The sequence below is a fragment of the Coffea arabica genome, chromosome 6c (genome assembly GCF_036785885.1).
Source record: "Coffea arabica cultivar ET-39 chromosome 6c, Coffea Arabica ET-39 HiFi, whole genome shotgun sequence".
Classification (NCBI taxonomy): Eukaryota; Viridiplantae; Streptophyta; class Magnoliopsida; order Gentianales; family Rubiaceae; genus Coffea; species Coffea arabica.
This window is the reverse complement of record NC_092320.1, coordinates 20,985,354-21,011,973: the sequence shown is the minus strand read 5'-3', so window position 1 is coordinate 21,011,973 and position 26,620 is coordinate 20,985,354. Positions and strand designations below refer to the sequence as shown.

At 35.7% G+C, this 26,620-nt stretch overlaps 1 protein-coding gene and 1 pseudogene across 1 annotated transcript; both read left to right on the top strand.

The window, feature by feature from the left end:
• The first annotated feature begins 11,170 nt into the window (after positions 1–11,170).
• LOC113738513 (uncharacterized) lies at positions 11,171–26,131 on the top strand (annotated as a pseudogene).
• LOC113739094 (MADS-box protein AGL24-like) lies at positions 11,448–11,876 on the top strand. Its single transcript, XM_027266340.2, has one exon. It carries the CDS (start codon positions 11,448–11,450, stop codon positions 11,874–11,876), a length of 429 nt encoding a protein of 142 aa, XP_027122141.2.
• Positions 26,132–26,620: the final 489 nt, after the last annotated feature.

Genomic DNA, 26,620 nt, shown 5'->3' with positions numbered 1-26,620 from the left:
GCTTCACTCGCTTTCCTTAATTCTCCAAGTAAGCTAATCCCAAAAGGATCCTTAGCTTGACCATCATGAAGCACAGGAAAATTTGATGCAAGGTAGACAGGAAAACTGCCAAATAAATAGTTCATTTTTGCATTGTCAACCGGACAGCAAATATAGGACTCTAATAGAACACAACTACACACGCATATACCACCGACGGCACTTCAGGCGAAACACAATAACAATAACAAGAAGACGCCTAACAAATTTGCTTCATGGTTCAAGCACTGAATCACAATAACAAACCATTGGTACCTAAATTTGATCGTGATGTTAGTCTAAAAATGTGACTAGAAATATCTCATCTCTTCAAGGGGTCCTGCAGTTTCCTGGATACTAATCTGTATTGAGACGACTTGGAGAGAGAGCTCTTTTTGTTATTCAAATGGATGTATGAAGGTTGTGCTATTAGCTTGCTGGTTTATGTTTTGCTTTCTTCTTACATGGTAGAGACTCAACTCTTCACAGCATTATCACTTCTATTTGTACACACGAAAATTAGGCCATGCCGATGAATACCTTTTATAACTAAGTATAGACTGCTCAGAATTATTGAAATACTGAAAAAGTAGATCTGATCACCTTGCATCAATACTTGCCTAAAAACAATCTTGCGATTTTTGTCCATCTGTTCCCAAATATCTTCTAGGCTTGCATATCATGTTTAGATTTCAGAAATTTAACAAGATTGGTGAAATTATGCAATCAATCCTAGATCCAATGTCATGTAATGGAAAAATCAATTCAGCATATCTGAAGTCAGGGAAAAAAATTGAAGTAAACATGAATAACATCCTCCAGTTATTCTATCGGCTCATTTCAGAAAACTGGATGATTCCATAAAGACGAAAAAGTCGCAAAGGCCCCATGATGTGCGAACAGCCAATAGCAGCAAAATAAGGTAAGAAACAGATGATACAAAAATAAGGGTAAAATCAAGCAATAGTTAGATTCCTAGAAGCAAGTAATAAATGTTTAAGCATTCCAGATAACAAAAAATATCTAAAAATCAATTACAATCATGGTTCAAAGTCACGGTCGCGGTCGCGGTCACGACCCGGAATGTTCCACATCGGTCTCGGCATATCGGTCGCGGTCTCGGTGAGACGCAAATTTTAAAGTATTTAATATTCTAAAAATTGTTAATAATATAAAAAGGGATGCTAAATAAAAATAGTTAAAAAATAGCAAAAGAAACGGCCAAGTCAATCCGTCGCGGTGTGACTCGACTGATTTCTCGTCTTGACTCGGGATAACTCGGAGTGACTCGGTGTGACTCGGCCGAATCAATCCGTCGCGGTGACGACTCGACCGATTTCTCGGCGAGTCAAGTATTTCGGTATCGTTTCGTCACGGTATCGTATCGGTAGGGGCCGAGACGGTGACGACTCGGCCGAGACTTCGAACCATGATTACAATGGCCCTCAAGCAAGCCCCGCCCATATCAGAACATATATTAATTTTAAATTTAATCCATGCGACCCCAAATAACCATTTCCATATCAGAATATATTTTTATGTTAAGGATATTAGGGTTTCTTTAATTTAAATGAGCCCTAATAAAGTTAAATAGGACATTTAAGCCCTATAAAATCCATATGTGTGACCCATTAAATATGTAGTTTTTTTTTTTTATAAAGTACTTATGGATTTCAAGAAAATTTTTGGGCTTAAATGTTAATTTTGGGTCAAATTATGGATATGGACCTTTGGTCCAATAAGTCATGATTTAATTTGATTGATTTGACCATGTTTGATCACATTTTGACCAAAGTTGACCAAAGTTGACTTTGATCAAAATTTTATTTAATTTTGGATAATTTTAAATTTGAATATTGGTATGATTATATATATTTTAGAATAAATTAATTGAAATAATATGCCACCAAAGTGACCTCTATTATGGAAATTAATTTATTTTAAAATATAATTAGTTGGGCACTAGTAATTTTATGAATATTGATCGGCCCAAAGGAAGGTCAATATTTAATGAAATTACATGTGCACTTGTGGTAATAAATACGTGATAATTATTTGGATTTTACATGTGATTTATAAATTGGCCCAAAGGAAAATTTATTTTCGACATGTTATTATTATCAGTATTTATTACTGCACCAAGATATCACTCAGAAGTTAATATTATTGTCCAAAGACGAAATATTAATGGAATATCGATATCTTGAGATGGGACTGCCATTATTTGAATTTATTATTGTTTTGATTTATGTGAATTTGTTTTAATTATGTTATGTTTTCTGTTCAGTTGCTAATGATCTTACAAATATTACTTCCAACATCAATAATATTCCTATGCTGAATGGCACAAACTTCAAGTCCTGCAAAGAAAATCTCTTGATAGTACTTGGAGTAATGTATCTCGACCTTGCATTAAGGGATGATTCTCCCCCACCTCTTACAGATCAAAGTACCTCTGATGAAAAGAGAAATAATGAGAGGTGGGAGAGATCAAATCGCTTGTGTCTGATGATCATTAAAAAGGCCGTTCCAGAAGCATTCAGGGGAACAATGTCAGAAACGACTGTAACCGCTAAAGAGTTCCTTCAGGACATTGAAAAAAGGTTTGTCAAGAACGAAAAGGCTGAAGTTAATACGCTCTTGACACGCCTAGTTTCAATGAAATATAGTGGTAAAGGCAACATCAGAGAATATATCATGGAGATGTCTCATCTTGCTTCGAAATTAAATGCACTTAAGTTGAAACTCTCAGAAGAGTTACTAGTGCATTTGATTTTAATATCTCTACCTACACAGTTTAGCCAGTTTAAGGTGAGTTACAACTGTCAAAAGGAGATTTGGTCTCTAAATGAACTCATCTCACACTGTGTAGAGGAAGAGGAAAGGTTGAAGCAAGAGCAGACAGAAAGTGCCCATCTGGTGTCAACCACTAATAACAAAAGTAAGGGACTAAAAAGAAAGAAGGAAAAAGGAGCTGCAGGTACAACACCACAAAAGAAACAACAAAAGAAATCAAATGATCAAGGAAAGAATAGTTGTTTCTTCTGTGGAGCTGAAGGGCATCAAAAGAAGCATTGCACCAACTATCACGCTTGGCGTGCTAAGAAAGGTATGTTTCTTAATTTGGTTTGTTCTGAGGTTAATTTAACTTCGGTATCTAGACACACATGGTGGTTAGATTCTGGTGCAACAACTCACATCAGTGTGTCAATGCAGGGTTGCCTGAATTGCCGAAAGCCTAATGATAATGAAAGATATATCTACATGGGCGATGGCAAAACAGTTCAAATTGAGGCAATTGGAGTTTTTAGATTATTGTTAAAGACCGGATTTTATTTGGATCTCTATGAGACATTTGTTGTACCGTCTTTTAGACGGAATTTAATTTCTATTTCTGCTTTGGACAAATTTGGTTATTTTTGTTCATTTGGAAATGAAAATTTTGAATTGTTTCATGATTCAAAATTGGTTGGTTCTGATTCTTTAATGCATTACGATAATCTATATTGAATTGATACGATTGCCTCATTTAATGAATCTCTGCATTTGAGTACTAGAGGAGTTAAAAGAAAATTAACCAATGAGAATTCAGCTGCATTATGGCACAAGAGATTGGGACATATCTCCAAACGGAGAATGGAAAGGCTTGTGTCAAATGAAATTCTCGACCCCTTTAATTTTACAGATTTTCATGATTGCATTAACTGTATAAAGGGGAAACAAACCAATAAAAGGAGATTTGAAGCCAATAGGTCCTCAGATGTCTTAGAACTTATACATACAGATATTTGTGGACCATTTCCTACATCTGCTTGGAATGGTCAACAATATTTTATAACGTTCATAGACGATTTTTCAAGATATGGCTACATATATCTCATTTCTGAAAAATCACAGTCACTGGACGTGTTCAAAAATTTTAAGGCTGAAGTTGATAATCAACTCAACAAAAGAATTAAAAGCGTCAGATCTGACCGTAGTGGTGAGTACTATGGCAGATATGACGGTTCACGTGAACAACGTCCAGGACCATTTGCTAAATACCTAGAGCAGTGCGGTATCGTCCCACAGTACACTATGCCGGGTTCACCCACTATGAATGGTGTAGCTGAAAGACGAAATAGAACACTTAAAGACATGGTAAGGAGTATGATATGTCATTCCACCTTACCAGAGTCACTCTGGGGTGAAGCACTTATGACTGCAGCATATATCCTTAATAGGGTTCCAACTAAAGCAACTATCAAAACCCCTTATGAGCTTTGGACTGGAAAAAAGCCCAGTTTAAAGCATCTACACATTTGGGGATGTCCAGCTGAGACAAGGCCTTATAGGCCTAATGAAAAGAAACTGGACTCAAGAACGATTAGTTGTTATTTTATTGGATACTCTGAAAGATCTAGGGGTTACAAGTTTTATGATCCCACAGCCAAATCAATTTATGAGACAGGAAATGCTCGGTTCTTTGAGGATGTCGAGTTTGGGGGAGAAAATACAGTAAGGGACATTGTCTTTAAAGAGGAATATATTAATATTCCCACAGTGTCATTACTCTTGCTCAGGACCCTATTTCTGAACTTGATCATGACATGACAAATCAAGACAATGTTGAAGAGCAAACTATTATAGAAGAACAAACTCTTCCTTTTCAAGAACCAGTGCCATTAAGAAGATCCACTAGAGAAAGGAGAAGTGCAGTGCCAGATGATTACATTGTTTTTCTCCAAGAACATGAGGATGCCTCTGGATTGATGGAAGATGATCCAATCAACTTCCGTCAAGCCATGAAAAGTTCAAATTCTCAAAAGTGGATCGATGCCATGAATGAGGAGATTAAATCCATGAAGGACAACGACGTTTGGGATCTTGTCCCATTGCCAGAAGAAGCGAAACCCATTGGTTGTAAATGGATATTTAAAATCAAGAGGGATTCGAAAGGCAATGTAGAAAGATACAAAGCTCGTCTTGTCGCTAAGGGATTTACACAAAAGGAAGGTATCGATTATAAAAAAACCTTCTCTCCAGTCTCTTCAAAGGACTCCTTTAGAATTATCATGGCATTAGTGGCACATTTTGATCTTGAATTACATCAGATGGATGTAAAGACAGCGTTTCTCAATGGTAGCATTGATGAGACGATTTATATGGTGCAACCAGAAAATTTTGTATCAGGAGATCCAAAGAATATGGTTTGCAAACTTAAAAAATCCATCTATGGGTTCAAACAAGCGTCTCGACAATGATATTTCAAATTTCATCAAGTGATTATCTCATTTGGTCTTGAGATGAATCTAGTAGATGATTGCATATACCATAAGTTCTGTAGGAGCAAATATATTTTTCTGGTATTGTATGTTGATGATATTTTACTTGCCAGCAACGATATTGGTCTATTGCATGAAATCAAGAAATTCTAACTAAAAATTTTGAGATGAAAGATCTTGGTGATGCATCTTTTGTGTTAGGCATACAAATACACCGTGATCGCTCTCGGGGTATTTTAGGACTATCACAAAAGGGCTATATCGAAAATGTCCTTAAAAGGTATGGCATGCAAAATTGTAAACCAGGTGACACCCCTGTGGCTAAAGGAGACAAATTTAGTCTTGAACAGTGTCCCAAGAATGCTTTTGAGGAAAGAGAGATGCAAAAGATTCCTTATGCCTCAGCAGTAGGGAGTCTAATGTATGCTCAAGTATGTACGCGTCCGGATATTGCGTACATTACTGGAATGTTGGGTAGATATTTGAGTAATCCTGGATTAGATCATTGGAAAGCAACCAAACGGGTCTTACGGTATCTACAGAAAACAAAAGACTACATGCTCACGTATCGGAAGTCAGATGAGTTGGAGATCATTGGGTATACTGATTTCGATTATGCTGGATGCAAAGATACTATGAAGTCAACGTCAGGCTATGTCTACTTGTTGGCTGGAGGTGCCATATCCTGGAAGAGTGCTAAACAGTCCCTCATAGCATCTTCCACTATGGCTGCAGAGTTTATAGCTTGCTATGAGGCATCCAACCAAGGAATTTGGCTGCGAAATTTCGTCACGGGATTACGTGTAGTGGATGGCATTGAAAGACCACTCAAATTATTCTGTGACATTAAGTCAGCAGTCTTATATTCCAATAACAACAAGAGCTCGACCAAATCTAAACATATAGATATCAAGTTCCTGACTGTTAAAGAAAGAGTGCAAAATGGACAGTTATCAATAGAGCACATCGGGACAAACTCCATGGTTGCGGATCCGCTTACTAAAGGATTGCCACCCAAAATGTTTCATGAGCATACTGCTCATATGGGTGTCGTATTAAATGATGTACAGTTTTAGTGGGAGTTTGTTATTTTAAATGCTCTTATGATACTTTTTCAGTTATTAAGGGTTTAAGGATATTTTATGCATAAATAAAGTCTGGATTTATTTGCACTCTAACTTTGGTGTGGTTTGATCTCATAAAATTTAAGGTAGACCAGTTGGAAATAGCTAGGCATGTTTTGATCACATTACATGAAATTTTCATGCTACACATCCACATCATAATTCATGTCATTCAATTGCATTGATATATGTGACCATTGATGGGTCGAGTTACGAAATTGTAACAAAGGCCGCTTTGATCCTATATTGGTGTAATTGATGGACCGAATTGGTTACAGATACATTGTGATAATGACAGTAAAGTTGAGCTCATACGGTTAATTGCAAAACATAATTATAAGGTTACACATATAGTCCAAGTGGGAGATTGTTGGATCCTTAATCCAACATTGGACTTATATGTGAATAATTATGTATTGCAAACTGTCAATTAAGGTTAAACCCAATTAAAGTGATCAAATATAGTTTGGGTTTAATGTATCTAATAGGATGTGGGCCCTTTTATGTGTAGAAAATTATGGGCTCCTATTTCAATGATGGGCTGAAATAGGGCTCCAAAGGTAACAGGAATGTTACCTATAAATAGGGTTATGGTCCCCAGGTCATAGGCATCGTTTTAGTTGTCGTATTTTCTAATACCACAAAATACCTCTTCCCTGATATCCCATCGTCAGGAGAGATACCAGAGAGAAACTAAAGGCATCTCTCAAAGGATCGGTGAATACCTGTTGACCTGGAAGGCCACCCCAAATCTCTAGGGATTCAAGTATCAAGTTTATCGATATGGATTCAGGTACGCTTCCGCTATTTTACAGTTAATTATTTCTTAATAATCGCCATATCGATTTTAGGTTTAATAGGTGATGGCTTTCACCAGTGGTTAATATAAATTACCACCCTAACATTCCATTCTATAGAAACAAAAGAAATGAGGGAATCTGTGATAGTAAGCCAGTTATTCAGTGGTTGAGTGCTTAAAGTACAGCATGAACTTAAGCGCCTAAGATTCAAAGTTTTGCTTGCCTTATGGGATGACGCACAAAATTCAACCTGAGAGCAGCTATCAAATTGAAGGTCTCCTGCAAAAGAGAGGCAATTCATTTAGGATATCAGTACCAACAAAAAACAAAAAGATACATTCATGGTTTCCTATAAAAACAGAAAAGAAACAAATCTTTAAACTTGATTAAATGTATTTCAAAAGGCTGATTTTGTCTTCTAATTTATTTTTTTTCCTGCTTCTTTTTAATATAGAAGTGGCCGGACAAATCGTACTTTAAGTGAGAATGGAATGCAGTCTAGAACATGGTTCAAACACTCGGCCGAGTTGTCACCGTCTCGGTTTAGTCCGAGACGAGACCGCGACGAAACGATACCGAGATACGTGACTCGCCGAGACGTCACCGTGAAGGGTTGAAACGGCCGAGTCTCACCAAGTCACTCCGAGTCATCTCGAATCAACTCGATTTTTTATTATTTTTACAAAATTTTTAATTATTTTTGTTTATCATATTTTTTACAAATTTTAAAATATTAAATATTTTAAAAATTCGCGTCTCGCCGAGACCGAGGCCGATATGCCGAGACCGATGTGGAATGGTCCAGGCCGTGACCGCGGCTTTGAACCATGGTCTAGAATGACAAAAATTGCAAGTATTATAGGATATGTACACCTGTCATTCCACTCGAAATAAACAATGCTTGTAATTTCTGTATAAAGGTTGAAAACGACTGTGACACACATTCTTTGAACTCCCAAAGCATCAGCCAATACTGAAGTGTCTAAACTTTAAATGTAGAATAATGACAAAGAAAATGTCTAGTTCCTGGACCCAATATCGAAACTAAAACGGTAAGGAAAAAGAGAGAAATTCCATCACATAACATGTAAAACACCAATTTAGTCTGAAAACTTCCAAATACAGGAATTTCAATAGTCAGAAAAGGAAGGAAAGGACCGACTCACTTTGGTAAGTCCAAAAAACACCGTCCATGGCAAATCACATACTCAATTCTTGAGTCATTCACCATTGGATTAGCATCAGGAAACACACTATAAAGCATCATATTCTAGAATTCCCAAAGCACCAAAAGTAAAGAACAATTTTGTTAGGAAATTGGCTTAATTTCTTTTAGATAGGTTTCTTGTTTTGTGTGGAAGTAACTAGTTTCTTAATTGGTTTTAGTTATTTGAAATAGTAGCCAAGGAATTTCCTATTTTGTTTAGGATTTAAAAGTCATTTCCTATTCTGTACAAATTTAGGAATTAGTATTGATTTTCTGTTGTTATTTGGGTTTTGGCCAGACAATGTTTCCTATAAATAAGTGGGTTAATATACTGCACAAGAGACACATAAGAGCGTACAAGAGACGACATGTAGTCTTATATAGGGATGACAATGGGGGCGAGTGACCACGGCACCCGCCTCGAGGGGGGCTAATGGGGAAGGGGGTGGGGCGGGGCCGCCCCGCTTAGAAACGGGGCGGGGGAGTATACCCCCGCCCGCCACCCGCTTTAAAAAATTAAATATATAAAATACATGTATATAATTATATATATAATATATAATTTAATCAGTTACAAACTTATGATAATAATATTATTAGTTATATGTATTATATAATGTCTATTAGTATATATATTATAATTGATATTATTAATTATACTAATAATTATATATGTGTACTAAAACAAATTATTAATTGGTTATACTAAATTTACTAATACATTTATACTAAATCCCTAATTACACAAAATACAATAACATTTTTTTCTTAAAAAAAGCACAAGCACAATAATGAATTAGTGATTGTATTTGTGCCAAAAGTGAAAACTTGACTACTTTAGTTATATTTATTTCATCATGTTGGATTGTATTCAAATAATTTTTATTTGATTTTTTTTATAAGTTTCAATTGTAAAATTATAATGAATAATAATTTGATGATGTGTTGATATTTTAGTACTTGATTATTTGCTAAAATTTAACCACAATAAAATTATATAACAAATTTTTATTAGTCCTACTAGGGCACCTGCGGGGGAAGCGGGGCGGAACGGGGACGGGGCGGGGGGAGCGGGGGACGGGGGATGGGGCGAGGGCGGGGGGAGTTTGTAGCCCCGCCCCAACCCCACCCAGCTGCCATCCCTAGTCTTATACATGAGTGCTGAGAGAGGGTACTTGGGAGATGAGAAATGGTATATAAGGATTAGGTTTGGATTCAAATTGTATTCTTGTATAGGGTATTCCTCTCATAATAAAGAATGGGTTTCTCTCCGTGGACGTAGGCTCAATAGTGGAGCAGAACTACGTTAAATATTGTGTATCGTTTATCTTTCATACTTGTGACTTATTTATCATTAAATTGTTATATACTTAATATTTCAATAGTTGTTTGTTCTGTGTTTGGATTCTAACAAGTTCAAGGTGGGAATTTTATAATTTAATCATCAATATCGTGAATTTTATTTGAAAAGTCTGTTATTAACTGAACTTACTTTTGACAACTTGCAATGAATCCACGCTTCTTTGCGACGGTGATAGAAGAAAAGGAATACATATAAGAGAAAATCATAGTTTTGGTCTCTAATATTTGACTTGTGCACTATATTGGCCCATAATATTTAATCTAAAGTAAATATGGTCCCTAAAATTCCTGATTTTAGGCACATTTAGGGTAACTAATGGAAATTCAAGAATAACTAACACTCAACCTCTAAATACCATTAGTCAATAACTTTGAATTTGCACTTTTGATTCTCAATATTTTGATTTTGAATTATTGTATTTCTCTAAATTTTATATAATAATGTTAAGGGCTTATAATGAAATGAGGTGCCAATTAGATTGAAATTGTATTGAATGGGTAAAATGAATTTTAATTAAATTTATCTTTCTTCTTCTTTATTTTGTTTAATTCATTCATGTCACTAATATCTCATATACTTGTTCTCTTTTGCATAATTAGTCTCAAATTTGGTATACAATATGTATATCATTATTTTACACTACTAATAATTAATTTGATAGTGAGTTTCTATTATTTTTTTTATTTGTATTAAACAACTGATTGAATTCCCTATAAAACATAAGAAATATAAAGTATTTATAAATTAAGGCTTTTTTAATATTTCTAACAAGTACCCCATGAGCACTTGTTAATACACCTAAATCACATATAATCTAATATATATCTATATATATATTAATAGGGGGAGGGTTGGGTGTTAAGGTGGGAGAGATTGTAAGAATAATTTCTAAATTATTCTTATTTAAGAACTAAGTTTTATGCTTAACTAGAGGTCTTAGATTCAAATCTCTCTACCCACTCTCCCGTTTCTTAAGTTCCATCATTTTCTATTGGGAAAAAAAATTAAAAGTGTAAAAAAAAAGGAAGAAGAATTAAGTTTATACTTATAGTTTCTATCTAAGGCTTATACGATAATCCCACACACGAAAAAAGGAAATTTTTAAAATTCTTTTTTACATAACCTAATTTATAGATCCTTTCTTTTTCATCCTAGCCAAACTAGATATTGGGTGAGTCCAAGCTTTGACGCTTGACAAGAAATGAAGTATTAGAATTTTTCACTCATATGAAGGTAAAGAATTTTAATATTAGGTTATGGAAAAAAAAAGCATTGAAGAAAAAGAAGCGTGTCAATCTCCGTCCAGCTATATGACCCATATGAGACATTTTTGTTCTTTCTTTCCCGTCTCTCAGTCTCTATCCTTTTTTTTAATAATTAATTAATTAATTTGTTTATTTAAATTAAATAAAAATCAAGACCCGACTTAATATATCAACGGTCTAATTTGTGAATTTCCCGCGGCTGCCGAGACGAATTAGGAAATCACCTCTGCTTCCACGCGGGACTTTCCTTTTTCTGATAGCTGTTTCCTTTATATAATTATCAGTACCCTACTGATCGTTAAACAGATTCAGATTACTCCCTAATAAGAAATTGCAGAGCGACTGAATTATCACGTCAAGGAGGCAGGAGAAAAAAAAACCCACGGAGGATATCGTGCAAACAAGGATGGGCTCCGGAAAGAAGAAGATAGAAATCAAAAAAATTGAAAAGGAATCATCCCGAATGGTAACATTCTCGAAAAGACGCAAGGGTCTTTTCAAGAAAGTTCGAGAATTGCAAGCCAAAATTGGGGCCAACGTTGCCGTGATTGTCTTCTCGCCGGCCGGGAATCCCTACACGATGGGAGATATATCGTTGTTCGATAATGCTCTGAACAAGGGTACCGGCCCTGCTTCCGGTGGTGCTACATTTAATGGGTTCGATTTCAAGAAAGGTGGGAAGGATGCGAATGCTTTTTGTGCAAGTACCAGCAATGGTTTGAGGGAGTGGTTGGATGGGATAGACGTGGATGGTTGTGCTGAAATCGAGGAATTACTGCACATGAAAGAGCAGTTGCTGGCGGCTAGAGAGAGGATTCAGGGGCTGATTCGATGAAACCTTCTTAGTTTCTGTAGATTTTTTTTTTTTTTTTTTATTTTTTGGATTGGGCGATAGTTACAGTTTTAGATTAGTTAAGAAAAGGATACAGAAAAGAAATAGTTTGTTGGTTTTCACTTCCTTCGCCTGTGACTATACTTTGTTTACCCAATGGTACAGAGTTGAAGAGCATTCAACAATCAACAAAAAGGCCCTTGCCATTCTGCAACAATTTTAGTTCAACAGGTTTACCCGTTTCCTGTGTTGATCCCTTGACTCGATTCATTCTTTACATTTCTTCTCATACCAAGAATTAACTCCTTTTATTTATCAACAATGAAGTGCTAAAATTTAAGTTTAAAGACCAGGCTTACTAATACTCCTCTCTTGCATGTTCAAGTTACACTTATGCCAAGAAACTTATCAGCTTTCATCACTCCGAAACGATTCCAAATTCAAAATTAAGAAGCTAATATGTTTTGACAACTTCTGGTAAAAGGTCTGGTAAAAAGTCACGAGCTTTAACTTCTAAATAGATATAGTGTGCAATTGTTGATTTTTGTTAGCCGTTAGCTGTTGCAGCTGCAGCAAAGGGCAAACTGCCACAGCAAATAGCAATGGGAATCATAAAAGACGGTACAATCTCAGGCAATTGGCCCGCCAACACGGCGGCCTTCGCTGTAAACTACCCGGCTTACCCTTCTTCCATCGCCCGCGCCGTCGAGACTCTCGGCGGCACTGAAGCCATTGCCAAGGTTCAGTCTTTAAACTACAAAAAACACGCACTCACACACTTGATTGTGCGTTTTTTTTGTTCTACTTGTTATTACTAGCATTGATAATTACATTATTTTTTTTTGGTTATTTAACAATACTACGTTGCGTGTTGTCATGATAGTGTTCTGGGATCGTCCTATTATTCAATTGGCATGTTAGTATTCTGTTTAAATCACAAATATACACACTCTGAATGCGTATTTTGTTCTGCTTGGTACTTGTAATCTTGATATGTACAATATTTTTTTTGGTTATTTAGGAATTCTACGTTGCGTTTTCATGATAGTGTTCTGGGTCTGTCCTGTATTTGAATTCGCAATTGATTTTGTGATGAACATTCTTAACAAGTTTGATTATTTATGTCTGTTATTGTAATTGATTGTTGTGATATGGTTGGTTCAAGTGGTAAAATTATTGTTCCCCAAGTGTTAAAGTTTTTGCAAAGATAATAAAATGGCTACTGGGCTAGCTCGAGGGATAAAGTTAGTTAATGGTATAGGTTGCTCTACTTCGACTCCATAAGGCATGGATTTGTAGGCCTTCTGTTTAGTACTCAACAGCACGCATTCATGATAACTGTTGAATATATTTGAACATTTGATTCGTTTTCTTCAAAAGTTCAGTTGTTGTAGAAGGATGAAACAGACTAGTTATTCACCAGTGTAGAGGTAATGAGATGAAACAGATTAGTTGGGTTTAATGTCTTTCTCCTGGGAATCTATTCGATGATCAGTTTGCTTTTATTGATGGATGTTGATTCTGATGGTGGGTTCCTGGACTTCAATAAACTGGACTCAGAACTTATTAACAGTGGAATATATGCTAGATCAGATTGCATTGAGGAAGCACTAGATTGATTAATTGCTTTGAAGCTTCATTGGTTATTTTGGTTAAGCCACATTAAGGTTCACAATATGGCAAGGACCTCAACAGTTTTAGGTTCTTGGGAACTATCCGAAAATTGGCTCATTATCTTACAGTGGGAATGCTAATGCCTTGTTTCTTATTAGAGCCTATGTGTTCATGGAAGTTTCTTTGTGCTTTTGCCCAGGTAGAATGCTCTAGTTTTCCTGTAAAACATGTCGGTGTCCACCACTCAGTATGAAACAATACTTGGGGATGATTTGGAGTTATTGGAGGACTCAACTGACTGCATTCTTTTTTCTAACAAATACCAGCAATGAGCAGTGGGACTCCCATCCCTGAGTATGCGTAACATAGGTTTAATCTGTATTTGGAAGAGGAATTTCAGGCTCTTTGCTTATTGTCTCTTATTTTCTTTCCTTAGTTGATTAGTTGATCCATTGCTCTATAAAGAGATATTAGAGTTGGCAAGGATAGCGGCTTTTTTTTTTGTGATATTTTTATCTCATTGGAATATCAAGAATTTGACAAATTACCAAGTAGAGAAGAATGGTCCACCCTGCTTACCTCGAATAGTGAGAGTTGGTATTGCTTTTGGTATTCTTGAAGTTGTCAACTTCTGCTTAAAATTTGAACCTTTAGTATATTCCTAAATGGTTAGAATTTTTGGCTTGCATGTGAAATGCCCTCTTGGCTTTGTTTCAGGCTCGTAGTTCAGAGTCAAATAAGTTGGAACTCCACTTCCACCCAGAAGATCCGTATTCACACCCTGCCTTTGGAGAACTTCATACTTGCAACAATTTTTTATTGAGAATATCAAAGGACAGAGTAAGCAATGCCCAAGATCCTGAGCTTAGAAAGAGGGTATCAAGCAGTTCTTCTGCTGATCCTGTTAGTCTTGAACAACATGAATCCTGTTCTGGATCGATAGAAACTACAGCAGAAGCTGAGTCCCAGGTTGTTGAGGAACGGCAAGAACATCTTTCTGCTGATATTGTTGCTTGCATAGGAGAAGCTTATCATTTTAATGGTTTGAAAGTTCATTCATGTTGTTTTGATTTTTTCAATTCCTCTGTATCTATCACCTAGGATGACATGACATTTCTCTTTATTGTATACATGCTTTTTTAGGAATGGTGGATTACCAGCATGCTGACGTTGCCAGACGAAAGAAGAGAAATTGGGCTGAATTTGGTCAGGCTTACTTTATTTTATCAGAATTTGAAGTAAATTAGATAAAACTGTTTTCTTATTTAACTTGATTTTCAGTTCTTATTCAGCTTGATCTTCTTTTATGCATAATTAGTAGAGAAGGGTGGCCTTATGGATGTTGATCAGGATGATTTGATGATCCTAGTACCACCGCTGTTCTCGCTGAAGGATAGACCAGAAAAAATAGTGTAAGATGTCACCTTTTAGCTGTTTACCTATACATCATTTGTAGATGCAACATGTTTTCATGTCCTGCATTTTAGCACGTGTTGATGTCAATGAAAAGGCTTGTCATCTGAGTACTTATTGTAACTGGGAAGGAGCCTTATTGCTTAATAGTGGAGGAACTTGAGTCAGCGAGGCAGAAAGTTGTGCATTAGAAACTTTTTAATTCTACGTATTTGATGTGCTTATTGTACAAAAATTATACAGTGAAGATACTGCAGAAAAATGGTTCAGTATGTTCCACATTGGTATCATTCCATAAATCTATGGACACAGAATTGTCATCGTGTTGCCAGTGGTTTTGATGCATATGGGAGGTTCTGATCCATAATAAAGTATGTAGAACGCCGTGAATATAACATTCAAAAAAGAAAAACGTGTTTCTTCTAAAGCATATTCAAGGGACCACTAAAACTTGTGATTCCTTTAAAAGTACAAGTTTCTCATGATTTCGATTTCCACCAGATTTTGTTTTGTTTCTAAATGGTTTTAGGCCTGACTTCTCTCATTAAGATTATTTTCTGCATTATTACCTGCAGCTTTTTATTTTTACTTCCTCCACATCTTTCACTTAACACTACTTAACTATTACAGGATGAGTGAATTCCTCAATTGCCGATAAAGTTAACTATGAAAGGGATTTCTTCTAATAGGTTTCTTTTGTTGCTTTTAAGTCCAAATTTTAACAGTTACTGTACCCTTTCGTCTTATGGCTTTTGAAGATCACCATGAGTTTGAAATTGTTTGGATGTCTGACATCACATGCGCATGCAATCTGAGGAGGAATGAACTTAGAAGTTGGCATAATTCAAGTCAAATTGCATTGCAGGTTAAAACCATGTATGCATAGCAGCTCGAAAACAAAACAAGAGGATATGAACCAGCATCATCAGGAGGTAGCCTAATCTTTCCAAGGATGATTATATCTGATTTTGATGTTCATCTTCTATTTGCATGTGAACCACGTTTTTGTAGGTTGAAAAGTTGCACAAGTATCAATGCTTGCTTTAAAAGGAAGAGCAACTGCTTTTTGCCTAGTCCTAATATTTACTAAATACTTCAGCAATAATAGATGCTGGCACAAGCTGGCTGCTGATACCTTTATTATTTATATCAGATGATGGGTGATTCGAGATTTTTTTTCTTTTTTAATATACCCATGAAAGGGATTCTTGGAAAATTGGTAGTCGGATAGTCTAAATAGTTAATAAAATTTATGAAGGATAAGAAGCATGGATGTAAGCAAGGCATCAATACTGGGCATGACTTGTTCCGAGAATACATCAACTGTTTTCTCTGCCTCTTATCTGTATAAGCCCATAAACTTATTTAAAAATATTATTGTCAAAGCGGAAAACCGATCAGAAGCTGTCAGAAAAGTGGTTAGAAGCTTCAGATTTGTGAAAAGAGAAGAATTTTAATATTTTGTGAAAAGAGAAGAATTTTAATATTTTATTGTCAAAGTGGAAAACCAATCAGAAGCTGTCAGAAAAGTGGTTAGAAGCTTCAGATTTGTGGACCTAAAACTTATGAAGGGATAAGGAGCATGGATGTAGGCAAGGTATCAACACTGAGGTATGACTTTGTTAAGATAATTCATCAAATGTTTTCTCTGCCTCCTATCTGTACAAACCCATGTACTGATTTTTAAGTTTTAGTTTTAAGAAAGGAGAAGATTTTAATATTTCATTTCAAAGTGGAAAATCTATCAGAAGCTGGCAGTAAAGTTGCTAGAAGCTTCAGATCTGTGATCCTTTCTCTCCCTCTTTGTGCTGTTTCCAACTTTAATAGTTTGCAGTTTGAACTTCTTCCTTTTTTCTTTCTGGGTTAGGCCCCGGATTTTTAAGTAATCCCTAACCCCTCTTTTCCAGTTTGAGGAATTGCTAATCACTCTAAGCTAGTGTGGTGTTGGTGTCATTCATTTGTTGCATTGTGCTAGATAAGATATGGTGATCATTTTTCATGTGTTGGATCTCAAGTTCAGTGGCACATAGATTGACCTGTTGGGAACTTATTATTAAAAAGTAAAGCATTGTTGATTCAGAGATTTTTTTTTTATATAATCTCTTTCCTCTTACGATGGCAGTAGTTGTCTGACTCATTCCTTCTGTTGTACTAATGACTCTATTTACTTAGTGTACTCGTCTTTCCTATGTATCTTCTATTAGGTTTACGGTTTTTTTTTTTTTTTTTTACCACTAACTTCATTTTGTTGATGCAGAGGAATATGGAGCCAAGTCTAGCACTTGATATTGATATTGAAGATATCCTAATCATGATTATCTGTATAACTTGAAGTTCTATAGTCTATAGGATCCAGTTCTGTCTTTTATTACCTTTGGCCATTCTTCTCTGAAAAATTGGTGTTGGACATTACAGTTGTTCGTGTAATATAAATGCTGAAATTGTTAAAATGTGAGTTTGCTTGACCACTTACCATGAAAACATTAGTAGCTTTTGGTTTTGGAAGTGAGAGGAGTAATTTCAGATGGATGATATCACTCCTTTGAAGTTGTGTTATGACTCCAGAGAGACTTTAGCCCTTTTTTAAGGATTGGCAGGAGACAGAGCTAGAAGGGAAAAGTTGAGGGTCTTGACTTGTGTCTCTCAGCATTTATAGCCCTAAGTCTCAATAACAAGTTTAGGCTGATCATTTGTTGCACATATAAACCTTCTACTGTTGGAAATTTTTCTCTGGTGCACAAAATGAAAGTTTTGTACCCTTAATGAGTTAGCTGCCATTTCATTTACTATAACTGTACAATAGCACCTGATATTTTTTTTTTTGGATTGCCGTTACTGCAGAAAGATCATTTCTTTGTAAAATTCAGGGAACCCTTGAGCATCATAACTGTATTTTGATGACTGTGTCTTCAATTCTAGTATTTATTAAGCAAATGTCGAAAGCTAAGACATGATCAAGCATTTAAGCATCCAGAGCAGTGTAAAGAATACTAAAACAGACATTGGATAAGTCAGTGTTAAATCTTCGCCATTTATGTCAACCATTAGTCATGTGCCTTCATGTTGTCTCTGGCTAGTTTAACTAATACTGAACGTGGAAGGATATCTATTTTCAGGAAATCATGATTCATTCTTGTTGAAGTTAATTTTCTTGCCGAAAAGAAGTTAAACTTTTTGGATTTGGGTGCATTCTTCCTATTTCTAGTTCACTTAACGTTCAAACAGATCCCAAAAAAGGTAAACTGGGAGAAATTCATACCTGAAGGTTCAGAACAATGGGTTTGCAGAACACAGTGGCTGAGCTGTTCAATGAACGACCAATATGGGTAAAAGATTCATTGTCTGAGCACTTGCTTGACAAAGGTCTGGAATTTGGAGAAAACATGCTCAAAAGGTGGTTTTTGTTATCTTATCCTGTCATTTATATGACATCGAAATTGAGTCTTTGAACTAAACAGTGAATTTCATGTAAATATTTCTTTTGGCTCTTGATGTTGGTCCATTGTCTTTCAGGCTTCTGTTCAGAGCGGCTTATTACTTTTCAACAGGGCCATTTTGCAGATTCTGGATCAGAAAAGGATATGATCCTCGCAAAGATCCCGAGTCTCGCATGTGAGGGTCCCATAAGAAAACTCATACTTTTTTATTCCTCATGAGTTTGGCATTTTCTTTCCTTCTTTTACTTAGCCTTTTATTTAAGCTGATTGTGGCCATTGCCAATACTATGCTGTCTTTTGTGATTAAAATTCATTGGTACATTTGCTTCAGGATGATTTAGACCATCTCCCAAGTCTCTTAACATCTTGTGATTTAGTTCTTTTTATGTATCAATTTGATGCTTTTAATCCATCTTTCAGGGCTAATTTGGAAAAGTGCATATCAATTTTGTGGACTACTTCTCGTAGTTTACTTGCTCTAACATGGTATATACTATGGTTCTCCACTAATTCATTTAGGGGTTGATTGGTAACTAATATAAATTGGCTTACTAAGCTCTTTGAAAACTGTAGACTTTTGGTAATGATCACGTGAAGGGACATTTAAGGAACCCACTTCTCTAGGAGGTCTGTTTAACAGACCTCCATTACAGGTCCATTAAAGACCTTGACCCATTTTACAATAGGAGCTAAAAGTCAACTTAAACCTCAGACCAAAAGAGAAAACTTGGCATCACTCTTATCAAATACAATATAAAAATTTAGTGGTTTGTCAATAGCATAATAACGAATTCATTTAATTAATTGAACTTAAACTAGTTATTGTAGCTCAAGTAATTTTATGTCAGTAGCGTAAGAATGAATTTATTTAACGGTTGAAGAAGCTTTAAGAAGCTTTTGGTCATCCCATAGCAATCAAGTCTGAACGTGTCTGGCAACATTAAACTGGTTTCGTAATGAAGGAGCCTTGTTAATATTGCTACATGGTCATATTTGCTCCCAGATCAACAATGAGATTTTTGAGCCAATTCATTTACAGATTTTGTTTCTTTGTGCTTTTCTCTTCTATGGAAATTAATTTATTGCCTTCTGCCCTACAGCTTCACAAGTCTCGCTCCATCCTCTGTTGCATGACTCTCCTGGAACATTTATTTTGGTTCTGAGCAGCTTTGTTAATTTTTGCTCCGTTTAATCTTTTTTATTCTTTGTATTGTTGAATTTGGGACCTTTCAAAGGAAGCCGCTGTCTTTTAGGCTCTTCTGTGCCAAATTTTTCTTCTTACCATTTTTGAACTGCCAAACCTTGTCTTGTAAGAAGGAGCAAGGCTTGATATTCTTCAGTCATAAGGTTGTCTTTTATTGCTGTATTTATCAAAAGTAGAATGCAGGGATGGTCCTTCAGTACTTGCTTGGGAGATTTTACTTAAACAGTAAATGCTGTGAAAGAAAAGTATTAACTTTACCTGCTTTTGCAAGCTGGAAAGTGAACTGCTGATTTTTCCTATGGATAAGCTAGTTATGGAACTTCTTATTATTTCCTTTTTCTTTTCTTTGTTTTCTTGCCCCCATAGAGTTGTTTCGTTTCTTTAATAGTAGAAAAGTTGCTGCTTTTCCATCAATTATTACACATTTTCTTTTAATAGGATCTTTCTAATGACATTGAGAAATTTTGCTGTTGTCATTTTAATTACTCTTGGACATTCTATGCATTCATCTCCATCACCAATAGATATGCTTCTGGGACATTGGAAATGCCTTATTGCTATTTAAATACTGCCTACTCATTGACCAATGGATTGTGATGTACTTTGTGAACAGATATCAAACAATGGACTTCCGTGTGCCAGTACCATTAAGAAGCTACTGTGAGGCTAATTCAGCATCAAGGTTAGTGCTTTGAGAATTAATATCTTTGGTGAAATGCATTCATAAAATTTGTTGGCTTGGTCAATTTTTTCTGTTTTTTGTTTTGGTAATTCTGTCAGTTATTTTCATCTAAAAATCCCAAATTCGTTTTTGCCCATTAAGGAGACAAATGGCTGTCATCATTGCCTTTTCCTTTATCTCAGACAAATGTTCATCTCAATGGTGATTTCCATCTGGCTTGAAACAAAAGAGATGGAGGTTATTCTGTTGGGACTCATTTTATGTTAATTTAGTCAATGTTTTATTGCCTTTATTGTAGATTTCTATTTTCAAATTTGTCTTAAGGAACTTAACGATCATTATAAAATAGTTTACTAACAATGTCTCACTGAATCTATTCAAAGGATAGAATATAAGTAGAACAGCTATTTTATAAGATTTATAACAGTGTTTGACTATTTGATTTTTTGAACAAGTCTGGAGACATTTATTTTTATCTACAAAAGTTTCTTTTGCTTCCTCTTCCTTTTATTTTATCTAGTAAAGTTTCTTTTTATTTTTAGACATTTTTTTTTTATTTACAAAAGTTTCTTTTGAGGCTAGTTTGCAAGAAAAAAGACGTCATGAAAGGGTGGCGCTCCCATTTACAATCATGAGAAGATCCTAGCAGTAAAACGTAATCCATTGGTGAATCATCCAAATTGGTCTCTTTGTACACAACTTATATTGAAGGATCTATACTGTCGATGCTATATTGGGAGGTTATATGTTAACATTGGTAGGATAAGCATCAGCACTTGGCACAGATGCCACTCATTGAAATATATAGCACTGCCAAGATGGAAGGTTAATATCAAATACGGTACAATCATGAGGCAACAAGGAAACCAAGTTCAAAACATTTGAAGTTGCCTATAATAACCTTAAAAAAGCTCAGGGGATGTGGCTTGATAGCTTGTGAGTTATACTGGAAGCAAAAGAAGTCTAAACTGGATGAACGAGATGCTAGGAATTCAGAGTCATTAACTCCTGAGTTGCCTATCTGAACCTTTTGTTCTCGGTAGTTGGCAAGGAGCAGACCAAGTTATGAGGCATATGGAAACAAACTTTTGAGGTTGAAAGCAGTTTAAAAGATGAGAGCTCTTAAGCATTTATATTTGATTCATGGCCAAATTTACATTGTATGAAGGTTAAAAGATCAAAAACTTGACGTTTGATTCTGTATTGAGTTGCTTAGTTGTTACCGTTGTCCTTCTTTTCTTCTTTCCTCTCACTTTTTTGCTTTAGAATATATGTTGTGTAATGAGAAGACAGTCAATAAGACTTCAGTAGCCATTTTTAATGTTTCAAGGGACTATGATGCAGAAAGCTTGAAAATCCCTTATTTACTTATTTATGTTTTGCTGTTGTTAGTTTTTATTATCCAACAAGCTAACTAATAATTTTCTGATACCACTTCATGCAGACTGAAGCATCGCTGGGAGGATATATGTGCCTTTCGAGCTTTCCCATATAAATGCCAAACTTCACTGCAGCTCTTTGAACTTGCTGATGACTACATTCAAGAAGAAATAAGAAAACCGTCAAATGTAGAAGCATTCAGTGTATGTTGTACTAACTTGCAAATCAGTATTTATTAGTGTGTTATCATCATTTTTGTAGTTATCTGGAGTCTAGAGTGGTTTCTTTTAGGATTGTTTTGATTCTATAGGACATTATCGAAACTGTTTGTCATGCCAAAGGTCTAGACTACCTTTGTGAGTTCTGGCACTGTTAAATGATCATCCATTCCAGCACTGTACGAATTTTGTAGGATTAAAGAATACATTGTCTTATTTTATGATAAAACTTGGGTATTGACTGCTGCTGATACGTTGTATTGCACGTCCAATTCCATTCCTTGAAGTCTTAGTCGTTCTTTGTTTATGCCAAAAAGCTGTTAAGGTTAGAAAATAAACTTTTATCAGCACCTGTTTTAAACTTTTTAATTCTCATGAAATGATAAATGTTAACACTTCATATCTTGTCATTGGAAAGATTATAAAATAAACTTTTATCAGCACTTGTTTTCAATTTTTAATTTTCATGAGATGATAAATGCTGAAACTGATAAGAGTAACACCTTGTTGCTTATCATAGAAGGGGTTTTCCTGTGAATGTTTAAATAAGTCACTAATTAATGTGATATCTTCATTTTGAAGCATAATTTGTAATTATTTTGCTGCTAAACTGTTTCAGTGATGTTAGAAAGGAGGTTCAACATATTTAAAAGGGAAGCATTTTCACTTTAGGCCTCGTCAACATGATTTCCCAGTTTATGACTCTCTGGCATTCTCGGTAATGATTTTCTGGTTTTGCTGGATGTAGGAGAATTTGGTCAAACTTTTCCTGGACTTTAAATTTAGAATCAGAAAAAATAGGCTAAGAAAGATTTTTTTTTTTTTTGAGGATTTACGTCATTTGTTAGGTAAAGATGAATCACTTGGCAGGATAAATGAGAATATGAGCTTTATTTTCTGGTAGAAGACAATAAGATTAAACATTTATTGGCTCGATCATGGCCTATCTTCCTGTGGAAGAGAGACAATTTAGCTTTATAGATCATGAGGTTCTGGGAATTACTATATGTTGAAACTCCGTATCAATAAGAAAACCAAGGAAATACCCTATATTCCTGTACACATCTTCATTTCATTATGCAAGGTAGTGAAACTAGAAGCAAATGGGTACTTCTAATGGTACTTTGATAATTCATATTTTGATGTAAAATCATCTTTTTGTCTGGCTGCTTATTTGTAATGCTTTTTGAACTTGTGCTGGACTCCCTGCATCTGTATGGTTGTGCTACAGTGTATCAATATTTTACTCATCGATAAACTTGTGCATATAGCTTGATTTCTTTGGCTGGTTTTTCAAATGCATCTTTACCAATGTTCTGCTTGTTACCGATATTTTGATTGCATATATGATGAAAATCTCTGTAAAAGGTAACTTTTTAATCTGTACAACAATTTTAATCTGAATCTGATACAGAAGGCAACAGGATGGTTCTCAGCCAATGTGCTTGAAACCTTGAGACACCGGGTTGCTGTCAGGTTTCTGTCGGTGTATCCCAATGCTGGTGCAGAGGCAATCCTGAAATCTGAATGTGACCTCTTTGAAAAGTCAAAAAAGATGCGTCTGTATCCAAAGAACTCGAAAGCAAATGAGGAAAGGCAGCAAGACAATAGAGGTCATATTAACTTCTACATCTATGCCACTTTCAGTGTAAATGAAATTGTTGAATAGTAGACTTACTATTTTCTCATAACTTGAAATGTATTTCTCGAAGTAAATGTGAATCCTATTGGCTATTTTACTTTGTCTTTACTTCCCTTCAAATACTTGTAAAAGTGATTTGCATATATAATCTTGACAAGCTTTTCCTACGACTCAAAAGATTATTGTATTTCTAGCTTCACATTTTACTTGCTATCTGGTCTTGATGGAAATTTTGTCTTACATTGCTTGCACAATTGGAAGCTATAAAACAACCTTTTTCTGAAGTGTCACTAGGATATCGTTTTCATTGCAGAAGTGGTTGAAAATCAAGAAAAGGAACCAAATGATGCAGTAAATTATGAAGAAGATGAGGTGAATAACATTGACGATGACATTGATGAAGAGGATTTTGATGCATATGAAGCGATAGACCCGGTAAATGTCAATTGATTAATGTTTCAGCTCTCTTTAATGGTTGAAATTATTCAAGTTCCTTTTTTTTAACCAACTTTTCATGATCTGCTCATATTTCCCATGTTCTCTTTTTGTTCAGATTGGGTTCCAGGAAGGGGATTTTTCTCCACAACAGGATTCCTGTATCCTTGTGAAATTGAGTTTATTTTCTTTTTGTTGACACATTAGAAATAGGATAGACCTTTTTTACACTCACTGAATGATGGAAATGAAAGAGGTTATGGTGAAACATCTGAGCAGCTTTCCCCACTTCTGAAAGCAGATCCTGGATAAAAACTTTACTTCATTTTATACTTTCCTGTTGGAAAGGAAAACAAAGAACTGATAGATCCTTGTGATAACTGACTTTATTTCTTTCTGTAGACCCTTTTTACAATTGGTACATGGTTAAAAAGACAAAGAGATAAGGGAGTCAGATTTCCTTACTTCTGAAAGCTGATCCTGGATAAAAACTTTATTTTGTACTTAGTGTCTTTTTTCACCCTCCTGTTGTCGGAAAGAAAAACAAAGAAATGAGAGGTCCAACGGTATGTTGGTTTGACATATAAGCTCTACCATCAAGGATCTCATGTCTTGTGTATGTTGAGATATCCAGTTTAAGAATGGAGGCCGTTTTGAACCTCCAGCTAGACCATTGACCCATTCTTTTTTATTTTCAATGCACGTCTTATGCTTTCCCGCTGTCTTTCTGCAAGGAAAAACTCCATCTAGGGTGATCCTGGACTCAATTACCAACCAGTGATAATGTTGCAGAAGCAGAAACTTCCATAGCATATTAATAACCATGTCTTGTACTTTAAAGGGGACTAAACAAGCATGCCTTCGGGAAAAAGCGCTGCAGCTAGTGAAGGATTATGGATGATACTTTGAGCCTTTAGTGGTGCTTAGTTTGTTTTTAGTTTGTCTCAAGTGCATTTTTTTTATGCCTCACATGTTTCTTCTCCTTTCCTTTATGTCCTGCTATGATCAAAACTGAAGCAGCAAGAGTCTTGGTTCTTATTTAGCATATGAGCATAACTATATTGTTGAAGAAATTCCTCAAGTTTCAGTACACCATTGTGGGTCTGTCCTATACATTTCCAGATACAGACCATGAGAACATGTCCAGAAATTATTTGCAAGGGCTCTTTGGTAGTTTTCCATTTAATGCAGCAGGCGATAATGAAATGCCTGATGCCAATATTAGTGATGGAGAGTACGAGATATATGAACATTATAGTGATGAAAACTACTCCAATGATGATGAGTATTAGCTTTTAATTGAGTAAGTGTTTTCCTGGTGCTTTTCTGCAACTTTTGAAGATTTTTTCCCTCCACTTTGAGAAAAATGACTATGTAACCAGTGCTTTGATATTTATGTACTCCAAAAGTGGGAGTCTGGGGGATGCTTGGAAGTCCTTTACTGAGTCACCTGGAGACAGTTCAATCACTTGGAACTCAATTATGTTTGCATATGCTCAACATGGGCAAGGTAAAGTTGCACTTGACCTCTTCTTTCAAATGATAAAGAAAAATGTAAAACGGGATCATATAAGCTTGGTTGCAGTTCTAACTGCATGCAGCCATATTGGCTTAGTAGAGGAAGGCAAAAAATTTCTAAAATCAATGGAATCTGCATATGGTATTCCACCACGAATGGAACACTATGCTTGTGCCATTGACCTGCTTGGGAGGGCTGGCCGTATAGAGGAGGCAAAAGAGCTGGTCAAAGAGATGCCTTTTCAGCCTGATGCAATGGTGTGGAAAACTCTACTAGGTGCCTGTAGGAAATGTGGTGACATTGAGATGGCAACTGAAGTGGCAAGTCATTTACTGGAATTAGAGCCAGAAGAGCATTGTACCTATGTTCTTCTCTCTGATATGTATGGACATTTTGAGAAGTGGGACGAGATAGCTACTGTTAAGAAGCTCATGAGGGAGAGACGAGTGAAAAAGGTACCAGGTTGGAGTTGGATGGAAATTAATAACGAAGTGCATTCTTTTAATGCTGAAGATCATTCACACCGCCAATGCCAAGAAATGTACCAGTTATTGAGAGAATTAACAAACAAAATCAAACTTGAAGAAAAATCTCTTGATTTGGACATTAATATAGAATACTTCGGTAATGTGCCTTATTATTGCCCTAAAGATACTCACATCCATCTTAGTGTGGGTCTTTGAGCATCTGTTGATTATTCTGTCCTTGCCAAAACTTCAATTTCTGAAAGCCGCACAGCTGGTAATTTTTAATTCTCGCACCAGAGTGGGTAAATCATCTCAATGACTGGCTGGACTAATAAATTGCTTAAGAATGCGTCCTTCCCTTCCTCTTAGTAGGAAATTTTCAGATTTGTATCTTGGTTTGGCATGGATTTTGTTGGATACTTGGCAAATGATTTCCTGATAAAAGCGGATCCAACATCAAATCATGATGATTGAAGTCATTTAGATTGAGTTGTCTGCACAGCTAAACTAAATGCATAACCAGCCAATGCATTCATCCTTCTGAATTACACATTGGTGCTGCCGGGTAAATCCCGGTTTGTCACCATTCTTTGAGAGCACTACTGTTTAAAGCATAAATGATTAAGGGATAATTTCATAAACCTCCCCTGAGGTTTTACGAAATATCACCTAGCTCCCTTGAGGTTTTCAAAATCTCACTTAGCACCCCTCGAATTGACATTTTGGTAACATTGGA